Genomic DNA, 13,302 nt, shown 5'->3' with positions numbered 1-13,302 from the left:
GATATCTGCTTGTTAGTTACTTATGTTGGCAGTTGTTCTAGACTGCAATTTTGGAATATTTACGTTGTCTCCGTTGATATGCTAGTTTCGGAAAACTGTGTTTAGTAACTTTACTTTAGTGGCACTGTCGTCAGTGACGTCAGCATTGTTATCCCGCAGTAAATGTATGGATAGCGTCTTGCCACTGGTGTACCTCACATACGATCAGACTCTCGTTGGATTTTGTCCCAGGTTTCAAGACATAGTTTCGTTCGGGAAACTATGAAAAGCTGAAAATATGTTAAGGAAAATGCTTGTAAAATCGAAATAACTAACAACATTCTGAAAAGTGTTTATATGAAGCGCTGCCTGATTGTACACAATAACTCAAATACTCTACACGATCCTTCAGTAACCTTAACGTCACACCAGACCCTAAATCCTATGCAAACCTTGTTAACTTCTAGATGGCTCCAACCAAAATTTAAATGAGGTAAATGTAATTAAATGAGATGAATTTAAAGTAACCAATAAATTTAGTATCCTTTAAATTATTTGAAAATCCCTCTTCAATCAGTCTTCTACACTGAAGGGCAAATGAAACTATTACACCTGCCGAATATAGTGTTGGGACCCCACGAGCATGCCGTAACACGACGTGGCATGGATTCGACTAATATCGGAAGTAGTGCTGGAGAGAACGGACACCACGGAATTGTCCAAGTCCGTCGAAGTGCACAATGGACATGAATGGATGCAGGTGATCAGACAGGATGCTTCTGTGCGTGTCACCTGTCACCGTCGTGTCTAGACGTATTAGGCGTCCCATGTCACTCCAACTTCACACGACCCACACCATTACAGAGCCTCCACCAGCTTGAAGAATCCCATGCTGCCATGTAGGGTCCATGGACTCATGAGGATGTATCCACGCCCGTACACGTACATTCGCTCGATACAATTTGAAGCGAAACTCGTCTGACAGGGCATCACGTTTCCATTAATCAACACCCCAATGTCAATGTTGATGGGACCAGGCGACACGTAAAGCTTTGTGTTGTGCAGTCATCAAGGATACAAGAGTGGGTCTTCTGCTCTGAAATCCCATATCGATGATGTTTCGTTGAATGGTTCGCAGGCTGACACTTGTTGATAGCCCAGCGTTGAAATCTCCAGCAATTTGCGAAAGGGTTGCTCTTCTGTCAATCTGAACGATTCTCTTCAGTCGTTGTTCGTCCCGTTCTTCCGGCTGCAGCGATGTTGGAGATTTGATGTTTTACCGGATTCCTGATATTCACGGAATGCTCGTCAAATAGTCGTACGGGAAAATCGTTACCTCGGAGATGTTGTGTTCCATCCTTGTGCGCCTACTATAACGCCACGTTCAAACTCACTTCAATCTTGATAACGTGCCACTGTAGCATCAGCAAGTAATATAACAACTGCGCCAGATACTTGCTGTGTTATGTAGCCACTGCCGACCGCAGAGCCGTATTCTGCCTGTTTACGTATCTCTTTATTTGAATACGCATGGCTATACCAGTTTGCTTGGTACTTCAGTGCCGAACAACTGCGATAAAGGGTAACTTGGTGGGGGGAGGATGCCCTCGAAATCGACACCACAGTCACTAAAAACTGAATCAACCATTTGTAGCACTGTCTATGCTATCATAGAATCAACTGCTGAAACACATAACAGAAGTTCCAGATTTGCTTCTCTTTATGAGCAGACGACTTTCAAAGTGGTTCAATTGGCTCTGCGCACTATGGTACTGAACTTCTGAGGTCATCAGTCCCCTAGAACGTAGAACTACTTAAACCTAACTAACGTAAGAACATAACACACATCCATGCCCGAGGCAAGATTCGAACCTCCGACCGTGGCGGTCGCGCGGTTCCGTACTGTAGCGCCTAGAGCCGCTCAGACGACTTTCAAAGTTCGACAAAAAAAATGGAATATCAGTACCAATATTCTACACAGAAAACACACTTCCGAAGAACAAGCATCCAAATCCAGAAAATCAGCTCACATGCCAAAATCACAATGATTAAGAATGAAAATTAGCAATGCAAAATCCAGTTCTTCAGACACAGTACAACACTTCAACACACGGTAAGAAGAAAATGTTTATCAGTTTAACACTAAAAAAAAGTTCGGAAGAAAAGTAAATTATTTCACTCTGCAACAGTCGTAAACGTTCTGATGCTTAACATCTGCCTATCTTGTATCTGAAAAAAAAATTTCACTCCAAATTTAAACTTAAATAACAAAATGCTTTTAATTCGAGGAATTTTTCACCTGTTTCGACAATCTCTTGTTCCAGTAAGCAGAATAGTGCAAGAAATAATCATTAGCAACCGCCATTCGTGTTTAGACCACAAACAGCAAAAAATTTCTTTCCATATTGTCCTTACATATCACAGTAAATATCACATAAGCATGAAAAAGTACTCTTTACTATTCTCCCTCACAGTGAGTTTGTCAAGAATGAAGTGAAGAAACTCTTTTGAGCCACGCCAAGTATGCACTCATTACTGATCAATTAAGTGCTCAAAGAAGGAGAGAAGATAACGTGTATCATATGCTTTAACGCAAATTGTGCTGTGTCCTTAGCATAAGCAACGATATTCTGTAATAAAATGTATGCCAAACTGTTAACTGTTTCAGAGAACAAAATGTTCAACAAATAGATGAAAAAACTTCTGAACATTAACAAAAAAATCATTCGATAGGTAAATTATATTCGTTAGACAACTATGGGAACTTACGTTCTTTCATCTTGGCAGGGTCGCCAATATGTACACTGGTTGTCGTGTTGTAGCTTTCAAATGAGTCATCCTAATGAAAATTCCCCCTTTCAATCATAAATGTTCACCCAGAAAATAATATTATGACATAACCTGAAACGAAGAGCAAGGCTGAGTGTTGGGAAGAAATGACCTGAGGTCACATGGTCAACAACGGACGATGGACTGAGCTGTCTCAAAACTTTGTACCTGAGAAATTTTGATGTTGCCTTGATGTGACGTTATGTGATGGCCAGTGTGAGTGCTATTATTTGAAGTGGAATATTTTAACATGACATGACAAGATGGGAAGTGTGACTTGGCCTTAAGAGGTGCGTGAAATACGATATTTGGAAGTTGACAAATTACAAGACAACTTTCAAACACAATGTGAACGGTTGACCAAGTTCAAACAGTGTTGATGACTGTGGAATCAAGTGATTGCCTGATCTCATTAAGTGGCCCCTAAACTATCAATAATATTGGGCAGCAATATTGTGCAAGATATCAACAGGTGGTTCCAGCCAATGAATCGATATGGCACAATTTGGTTCAAATCCCGGATTTGCAAACATGGCAAATACTGATTCCAGCTCTTATATGGCTCTTGATCTGGTTTTGCACTCATTTAAGAAAAGAGAAAGCGTAGACGAATAAAAGAGTGATATAATAAGAGAGGAGAATTGACACATGTAAACGTCCTAAGTGACTTGACAAAAAGCGAGCCAAATGAGTATCGGAAATTTCTGAGGATGGACGTTCGCTCATTAGATATACTGTTTCACGTGATTACATCTATAATTCTGATTATATATGATTAGTATTTATTTATTTACATCCAGTTTTGAAAACAAGAAGTACACATAATTTTACTTAAACTGCGTTAAAAAATTTCTTGCCCTTGCATAAAGCTCAAGCCACCAACCCAATAAATTGGTGGTTCCAGTAGCTCGGAACCACCAGCCTCGCTTTTCGATGCACTTGTAATTCTTTTCAGCTCTTTCCCATATTTTTAAACAATGAATTTCGTTACTAAATAAAGCTTATGTGCTCCCAGGTACGTTTCCCTATATTTCGACAACAACTGATAGAATTGCTATATTTTCTCATGGTGACTACTATATTCGTTCCATTTATGTTGAGATTTGGTGAACAAAAGATTTGTTATGTGTATTGACAGTGAGTTAATGTGTATGGACATTTTCACCTATTATATGTATTATTAGCTATCTATGCTAGATTTTGCGTTGTATGCTTTTGTGTGTTTGCCTTTGCAAACTGCCAGGAGCAAATTAAATATAATAAATAAAATCTATTTTCGTGAACAGTATTTCTCCGCATATATTATTTTACTGTACAGATATAAAATTCAATTTGTTATGGTCCTAGGAAGACCGAATTCAATACCTTTGACCAGTAAATTGTGTTATACTTAATATTACTTTGGAGAAGTCCCTAACTCAAAGTGCTTGTATTGCCACTGCGCAAAGAACTTCTGCCCAAAAGAGGCAGATTGAAAACTTCATGGGTCGTGATAATTATGCAGCTTCGAAGTCTGCAGTATAAGCTTATCTGCACTTGGACGATCTTTCGGATGTCATTGATGGAACCTTGAATTTCACAGATTCAGATTTCCAGAACAAAGATCGTAAGGCAAAATCCAAATTAATTCTTCTAGTCGAATCATGTTAATTACCTTCACACGGAAAAGGCCAGTACGGCGAAGGAAGTATGGGACAATCTAAGAAGAGCATTTGAAGAAGGAAGTTTGATTAGGAAAATGAATTTGTAAAAATAGCTTATCACCACACGTCTAGCCGAATGTGAAAATGTTGATTAATATGTGAACAAAATCTTCTACCACTCTGAATAGTTTATGATATATTAGATTCGACATCGCTAATAAATGGATTGGTACCTTGTTACTAGCGGAACTATCTCTAAGTTCCCCCACATAATAATGGGCCTAGAGAATTCAGGTAAACCAATTACAGGTGACAGCGTAAAAGTCAAGATATTAAGAATATATAAAAATATTCTATCCAGGACATAGGAATGGCTTCGTATCGAAAATACAAATAGAAGATACCTGTTCGATGTTATAAATGCCAAGGAAAAACTAGTACACAAGAAAAAGTCTTGTTTACAATTAAATCAAGCAATATTCTCGTTTAAAACAAATACAAATAGATGTACTGAGCTTTCACAGCTGATACGCACTTACGTTTGCGCCCAAGGAAAAGGAATCTATCAGAGAACTTGTTGTTTCCTTACCTTAATTGGTAATTTTTCGAGATATACCCACGTTTATTTCCCTGTAACCAAGGACAAAGCGAGCGAGATATTTGCCACTTTCGCATCATGGCTGAAAGAAGGAGTTGTAAGAATATAAAAGATATCAGGTAAGAAAATAGTACCGAATGCGTCAATAAACAGTTTAGACAACGACTGAGTGAACTTGGAATCAGAAATCAAACTGCAGCTTGCTTTAGTTCTGACCATAACGCAGTAGCAAAACAGGCTAACAGAAAAATTCTATAAAACGCAAGGAGCATGTTTAAAGGATCCAGACTTACTCATATGTTAATGGGCAGAAGCAGCATCAAGTGCAGAGTATCTGAATAGTAAATCGCCTACTAAAAATTTACCAAACACGACCACATATGAAATTTGGGCTGGAAAGAAGCCAGATCTAGACAGTCTATTTAAATGTAATGCCATGGTGCAAGTTCCCAAACTACTTAAAAGGAAATGGGGCTCTAAATTTGAAAATCATGTTTATTGGAGATTGTGAATATTACTAAGGTTAATGAATCGTAAAGCCTGAATCAAAAACGGGACTAACTAGCAGAGAGGTAATATTTTTATAATTGGTGAGAATGAAACGTATAGTGAAAAAGTATGTGCACATATTAATCTGAACAAGATGTCCAAGAGCGTTCAAAAGCACCAGAAAATTTTGAATTTAAAGTACATGAAAGAGCTGTTCAGGTACAATCAGATATGTTGACTGAAGATGAAAAGTACAATAAGAACCAGGAAACTACAGCAGCAATGAACGTAAATTTGCGGCGTTCATCGTGTACAATATAATCTAAACTGTATCCAGGATATAGAATATGTGTGGATGCTCAAATATTTAACAGTAACCTCCTACAGTTGTAGAAGCCTTGGTTGGCCCGAGTGCAGTTTATTGGAAGAAAGCTACAGAAAAGGAATTTTCCTGCTCCGGCCGATGTGGCCGAGTGAATCTAGGCGCTACAGTCTAGAACAGCGCGAACGCTACGGTCGCAGGTTCGAGCCCTGCCTCGGGCCTGGATGTGTGTGATGCCCTTAGGTTACTTATGTTTACGTAGTTCTAAGTTCTAGGGGACTGATGACCTCAGATGTTAAGCCCTATAGTGCTCAGAGCCATTTGAACTATTTTCTTTTTCTATGAATGATATTTACGAGGGCATCACAAGGAAAGAAACCATACGAGTGAGATGGGGACCGTACACTCCTTAACTATGGAGCACGTGATCCGATTGCGTAACGGAAATGAAACAATGGACACGTGAACACAAAAAACCAATAACCGTCTTCCCACCCACTTTGCGCCGTGTACTTTGTGGTCGCGACGTAACGATGCGGGTGGTGCTGTCTAATAGACTCAGATCGCGTTGTGGGGAACTCAGTTTAAGCTCGACACTTTGGTCCAGAGCTGGACGCTTTGGTTTGCGGCAAACAGAATTATACACATGGATGCACGTCTATATTGGTCCGTTGCTCAGCTCACACTGGCCTCCACTTTGTCTTGTGCGAGCCCGTGCAGTTCACACCATTCCCAAAATTTGGCCAAATGTTAAATCTGCGGGTGTGGTGGCGGCGGGCACCCCTAGCTGCAGCTCGCCCATTTCTCGGCACGGCTGCCACAAATCTGTTAGTAGAAAACGAAGGTAGAATGTGAAAAAGCAATACCCTTATTTGCAGGCAGTGTCAATTCTTTTATAATCAGCTCAAACTTTCACGCCAAATAATGCCTTCACTACTAATATTGAGAACAAAATTTGCTAAGACGCTAGAATTAAACGTTGGGTTGCAGTTAGAAGAAAATTTATATATTTAAAAAGAACCGTTGATTACCAATTAAGTAATTGTTAGACAGTGAACTAGAACCTGGAAAGTTGTATTGATCCAGACTGGGGAAAAGAACTGCATAACCGACATTCTATTACAGGCAGCTGTTTCAAGTTGATGGAAGGATTAATATCCTGGTGTTGCAAGAAATAACCAATAGTGGTTTTGATTACTGTTGAGGCTGACTATATGGCATTGTCTTTCACCATACCAGTAGAGTTATGATTAAGAGCTCTAATAGATGAAACTGAGCACCATACCATTATTGATTCTACCAAAGTATTTTCCTACAACAAGGGAACTGTCAGGTTAGCTCAGAAGCAAATAACAAGTGTACGATTCAAGCACATTGATATTGGGTACCATTTTACTAGGTATGGCCTAAAACAGAAGGATACGGCTATAAACTGTGTACGGCGAAGCAGGTCTGATTTATTGCCCAAGGCTCTCAGTAAAGACAAATTCGAGGTATTTGAAAAACTGTATGGTTTAACAACATAGAGTACAATTTGTAGTGCTCCGAAACGATGAAGAGTTAATGATTATTGTGAGCACATAAAACATTTGTTCAACAGGAAGTGTTGAATGTTCGGGCTCGAAATGTGTGTTATGTGTGTCAGCATTGAGTTGACATGTATGTATGTAGTCTTGGTATATATGCTAGATGTTATGTGTTCCATTCTTGTTGTAGTATGTCTTTGTAAATTACGGGGAATACATCAAATATAATAAAAATATGTTCCTAAATAGCGTTTCTCCATCAATATTATTTTATTGTGTAAATGTGCAATGCAACAATTAAGTACTTTGTGAGACTGGAAACCACTAAATATTTTCAATAATAAATGACCGTTTCTGTATTTCGAACCCATTTCCATTTCACAACACATCAAAATGCAAAAAATAAATACCGTAAAAGACTTCTCTGATAAGCATTCAATATTAGCCAACGCCGTTAGCATGAGACATTTTACTTAAAATCTAATTTCAGTAGATCCGTCAGTGTGCCGTATAATATATTACACAACTTTCTATCTTACCTACAGACAGCCAATAACATTGGGCAGTATGAAATATTGAGTCATTCTCTGACATTTAGTTCCCACAAGTATACTATGAAAATGTTGTTGAATAATATATATTTACGTGAAAAATACGTATTTTGCACAACCCTTAAATTTAACATAATGTTGTAAACTAACTAATCTCAAAAACATGTCCACCAGCTGCCAGATTTGAATATTGCGAAGGCTATAGTTCTCGACCGGTCAGAACAAAGCACACTTACAATAGGTGTGTCAGCACACAGTGTAATGGAATTGTATATATCTTCATTTTATTAAATTATTTATGTATTACGTCAGGAAAATGATGCTATACAACGTGGTTAATCCACTGATTAAATGAGAGCAAGTATGGCTATTAATTTACTAAACAGTAAAAAAAATATAGGGTGCGGAATGGAGCGAACAGTACATTTATGTGTTCGTACTGTTCCAATGACAACATTGTCTTAAAAATTAAATAAAAACAGTCCTGATCGCGTTTCATTTGTCAGCAACACGTTTCGGCTCGTTCCTGGAACCATCTTTAGGCTCTTTCTGCCGTTATGGCTGCTGGTGACCACAGACGGAGCGAGATCCGTGTAATTATGGTTCTTTAGCATTTTATACCGATCGCTATGCTCCATCTACAAAATGATTTCAAAAATTTTGAAAACATTGTCGTAGATTGACCAAATATTATGACTGGAGCAAATTATGTTTTAACGGGAAACCTGATTGACAAAATATTATGACCGGAGCAAATTCTGTTTTAAAGAGAAACCAGATACCGTATTGCAGTGAAACTTCCTGGCAGATTAAAACTGTGAGCCGGACCGAGTCTCGAACTAGGGACCGTGACCATTTGGAAGGTAGGAGCGAGGTACTGGCAAAAGTAAAGGTGTGAGGACTGGGCGTGAGTCGTTCTTGGGTAGCTTAGTTGGTGGAGCACTTGCTCGCGAAAGGCAAAGGTCCCGAGTTCGAGTCTCGGTGCTGCACACAGTTTTTATCTGCCAGGAAGTTTCATATCAACGAACACACCGCTGCAGAGTGAATATATCATACCCTACTACATTATTTATGCAGCTAAGGACCTTCTTAACGTAGCAGCCTTTTTCAAAAAACCACGCTTTGACTGCATTTCACACGGCTGCAGTATTCCAAGATAGTATGGCGAGTCTGGTATCGGACGATAATATACTGAAAATGTTTTTGGGTCCGTTATACATCTGAGGTAGAGACAGGACTCCGATATTGGCGCAGCTGTCGTGGAATTGCAGGTCCAGATATGCATAATTTGAAACATTCGGTAATATGTCCGTACATTCTTCTGCTCAGTGGAACTTGTGATACAATTTCAGTTTAGTGACTTACACGACACAGTTTTAGATTTACTCACGTAAAAGTACAGTATTCGAAACACTCAAACGAGGTACCATGCACACACATTTATTCAATCATATTTAGACACAGAGACTGCGGTCTAATACCCGCTGCAATACCATGCAGCCACACTTACAGTATGCATGGTTTTCTCCTGGAGGGTGGTACAGTTCCTCAGATGTCATGCCCCATAGTCCTCTCCTGTCATAGTAACTGGTAACGTTGTGTCCGATTCACTTCTCAATGTGATTCATGTTGAAGTGGGTGTGATACAGTGTTGTACACAATGGTTCCGATAAAGTGTTCACTTGCGGAAATGCAAATGGCAAGAGGGGGGGGGGGGGGGGGGGAGAGCAGCAAGCTATCCTCACCGACAGTAGCCACAGCATTCAATATTTGCAACAGTGTATCGCCATCTGCCTGATACAGGGTCGCTTCAGGAAACAGGAAACCATGAAGAACGTACCCGAAATGTTCGGACACCAGACTTGGAAGAAAATATGATCAACACATCAGGAAGGCGACCGTAACATTCGGTTTGCCCGCCAGTAAGGGGTAAGCCAGACGACCGTGTGGAACTTTCTCTATATCAGTTCTTACTACCCTCATCACTTCAGACGTGTGCATGGCGTTTTAGAGACAGACTTTCCACATCGGGAGCAGTTTCGTCACTGGTTTCCTCACCAGGCAACCACGATTCTGGGATTTGTGTTGTCTGTCCTATTCACAGCTGAGATCACCTTTACGAGGTTTGGTATGTGCAACTTTCTTATCAGTGATGTGTGCTATAATATGCAGAACCCCCATGGTATGGTGACAGCAAATTATCAGCATCAGAGCACCCGGAATGTGTGGGCCGGGATAATTGGCCATCGTCTTTTGGCGCCAGTCTTCCTTCAGCGTTGCCTAACGGGCCGGAACTATCGGCGTTTCTTGCGGGTGACTTTGCCTCCCTGACTGGAAGAAGTGCCATTGATGATTCGAAGGGTTACGTGGCGGCTACATGATTGTTCTCCAGCCTACTGGACGCATCTTAATCGTGTCTTGCCAGGTCGGTGGACCGGACGAGGATATCTAGTTGCATGGTCTCACGTTCATCGGATCTCAACCGGTGTGGTTTCTGATTTGGGGCCATCTCAAATGTATCCTGTACACAGAACCCATTCCAGATATGCAGACAAGGAAGGAGGATATTCATGCTGCCTTTAAAACTTCGGATGCAGCGTGGCCGACGTGAACGTGTGAGACAGAGCATGCTACGGCGCGTACATACATGCCTTGAGGCACTGGAAAATCATTTTCAACACATACTGTAGCTATGGCTGCATGGTGCAGCGTGCATTAGAGCGCAGACTATATAACAGTGTATGATCGAATAGCCGGAAATCATGAATTACCGGACACAAGTTCATTAGACCTTTTCTGTTCCGTATCCTCTCATCGATGAATCCATAGACTTTGTACACGCGGGAAGAAATCATCCTGCGTTATCTAAAATTGGCTGTTTTATAGCATAGATAATTATAAACAGAAACAATGAAAAATTAATGTTCAGGTAGAACTACTATCTGAACGCCTTACGTTTACTACTAAACACAATGAATAAAACTAAACAATAAAGGGAAAAATTAATTATGTAGGCTCCCTAGAGCTATACCTTCAATTGTTTTAAATTGTTTAGTTTTTCTACTAAGATGACATGTTTGACACGGTCTGTAAATGCACTATGGATGAATAAACAACTAGTTAACAGTGCCTCGATAGATAAAGTCTGAAGCATTGAACATACTGCAGAACATCCTTCTTTTGCGAACTTTGTCTTGATAAAATGCTGCTTTCGATATCTTAAACCATTATTCAAATACAATATTTGTATGCTTTGTGGTTTTTCATCGTAACCTAATATTTGCCTTTTTATTTTTTTAGATTTTATGAAGTCAGTATGTCCATTCCTGAAACGAGTTCCGGAAGACCAGAAGGATAATTTCTTAGATGATTTGATACAGCGTATGGAGAAACTGAATGGATTATCAAAGGACGTTGGAAGAAGTGAAGAGCCGAAATACTACTTCCACTTTAACATAATGGTGGCTATGGCCAGAAAACTGTAATTGGGAGTTTTGCACAACCACTTGAACAAGAAACAATATTTAATAACTGAAATGACAAACAACACAGAGCACAGACGGAATTCCCCGGCTAGTCTGTTGTTAACAGAGAATTAAACTATAGACATTTATATGTAATTATCTTCCCGTAATCTATCTGTTTGGAAAAGCCTGTCAGGTTTAAATGGCACTATAAGAGTATCCTGATTTGTACAGTTTTGCGATATTCCTGTCAAAGATATCCCATCTGTGCTAGTGTTCCGTTTTTAAATACCAGGATGTCAACATGACGCTCCCTTGCTCCCTTAATTCCTTGGCTTCTCTCTCACTTGAACATCAGGGGCATAAATGATTCGTTTCGCACCTCTGTCGAAATGAAGATCTACTAAAGGTTTGCTGCTATAGTATAAACACAAGTGTAAGCAGAAAGCTCAGCAATCGAACGGAGTGGAATAATCGAACAGAGAGCCTACTAAAGGTTTGCACCTTTAGTCGTTCTTCATGTCGACAAGGGTGGCGAAAGGAAATATATTGTTAAGAAGAGTTGTAATTTATACCTACACTTGTATTCACCGAGAGATGCAGCTCAGATTATTACGAAAGGGGTTACTATTGCATAATTTATTCTCATGACAAATTTTGTAAACCCTGCAATACCAACAATGCCCAAGCAGAAAGTTTACCCCGCAAATAGCGTGAACTAATAGGGCGTGCTGGAAAGTAATGTCTCCGATTTTCTATGTGAAAACTCTTACAACTTTTTTTTAAGTAATCCTACCTTATTAAGATAATGCATTTTCATTTTTTTATGCGTACATATTTATTTCTGAACGAAGGGAGCCCGGCGAATAACACATTTCTTCCAACAAGGGACATGTTTGTTAATATCGTCACTCCAGAATGTTTGACTTAGTTGACGGAGCCACGCCCTTACCTCTGGTGGAACCGTTTCATCCCTACCAAACTGAAGTCCTCAAAGGTGTTCTTTAAGGTTTTGAAACAGCTGAAAATCGGATGGAGCCAAGTCGACATTTTATCGAGGATGGTCAATGACGGTGAACCAAAGACGTCTGATTGTTGCAGATGTCGCAGCGCTCGTGTGTGGTCTGGCACTGTCGTGCTGAAAGACAGTGCGTTCGATATGCGGACAAACTCTTGGAATTCGCGCTTTCAGGTTTCTGAGTGTCTCGCAGTACACGCTGCATACTATAGTTAGGAGCCCTCTAGCGGCAGAGGGTTGCAACTTGCATCAGCGATGCGGAAAAGTCTACCGGCTAATATCAGTGTCATGTAACAGCCGATATTGAAAACGAAATAAAAGAAAATTCGGAGGCATTACTTTTCAACTCGCCCTCGTAATCGGACAATGTGGTATTTGGAGTTAAATGCCGATCAGAAAAGCAATCTTCAGCGAAGCTCTTTGTTGCGCAATATTTGATATCTATGCATATCTAAATGTTTTCAGAGTGGGCAATAGTAGCATGAATTTATTTAGGTTTGTGAAGAAAGTGCCACTAGGAAACTTAAAGTGTTCACATTTCTAAGCAGAATAAGCTGGAGAAGTCTCACAAAAGAAAATGACGTCAAACTTGTGCAAATAATGTAAGATACGAGGGCGAAAGTAATACTTTACTGGAACTAACTGGCAGATTAAATATGAGTCCCGGACCGAGAGTCGAACTTGGGGCCTTTGCTTTTCGCGGGCAAGTGCACTCCAATTGAGATACCCAAGCACGACTGATACCGCGTCCTCACAGCTTCAGTTCTGCCAGTACCTCGTATCCTTCCTTCCAAACTTAACAGAAGCACTTCTGTGAACCTTTCAGAACTAGAACTCTTGGTGGTGGTTAGTGATTAATGTCCCGTCGACAACGAGGTCATTA

The 13,302-nt window shown here is 40.0% G+C and overlaps 1 protein-coding gene across 1 annotated transcript in view; it reads left to right on the top strand.

Annotated features, from left to right (window-relative positions):
* Positions 1-13,302, top strand: part of LOC126335162 (juvenile hormone acid O-methyltransferase-like) — a 230,888-nt gene that overhangs the window by 40,441 nt on the left and 177,145 nt on the right. Inside the window, exon 6 of the mRNA XM_049998136.1 lies at positions 11,238-11,810. Within this exon, the coding sequence (XP_049854093.1) occupies positions 11,238-11,422 (185 nt within the window). The 3' untranslated portion in view covers positions 11,423-11,810. The remainder of the gene's footprint in view (positions 1-11,237; positions 11,811-13,302) is intronic.

Source organism: Schistocerca gregaria, chromosome 2 (genome assembly GCF_023897955.1).
Source record: "Schistocerca gregaria isolate iqSchGreg1 chromosome 2, iqSchGreg1.2, whole genome shotgun sequence".
Taxonomy (NCBI): domain Eukaryota; kingdom Metazoa; phylum Arthropoda; class Insecta; order Orthoptera; family Acrididae; genus Schistocerca; species Schistocerca gregaria.
The sequence above is the reverse complement of the archived record's forward strand: the minus strand, read 5'-3'. Positions and strand labels throughout refer to the sequence as shown.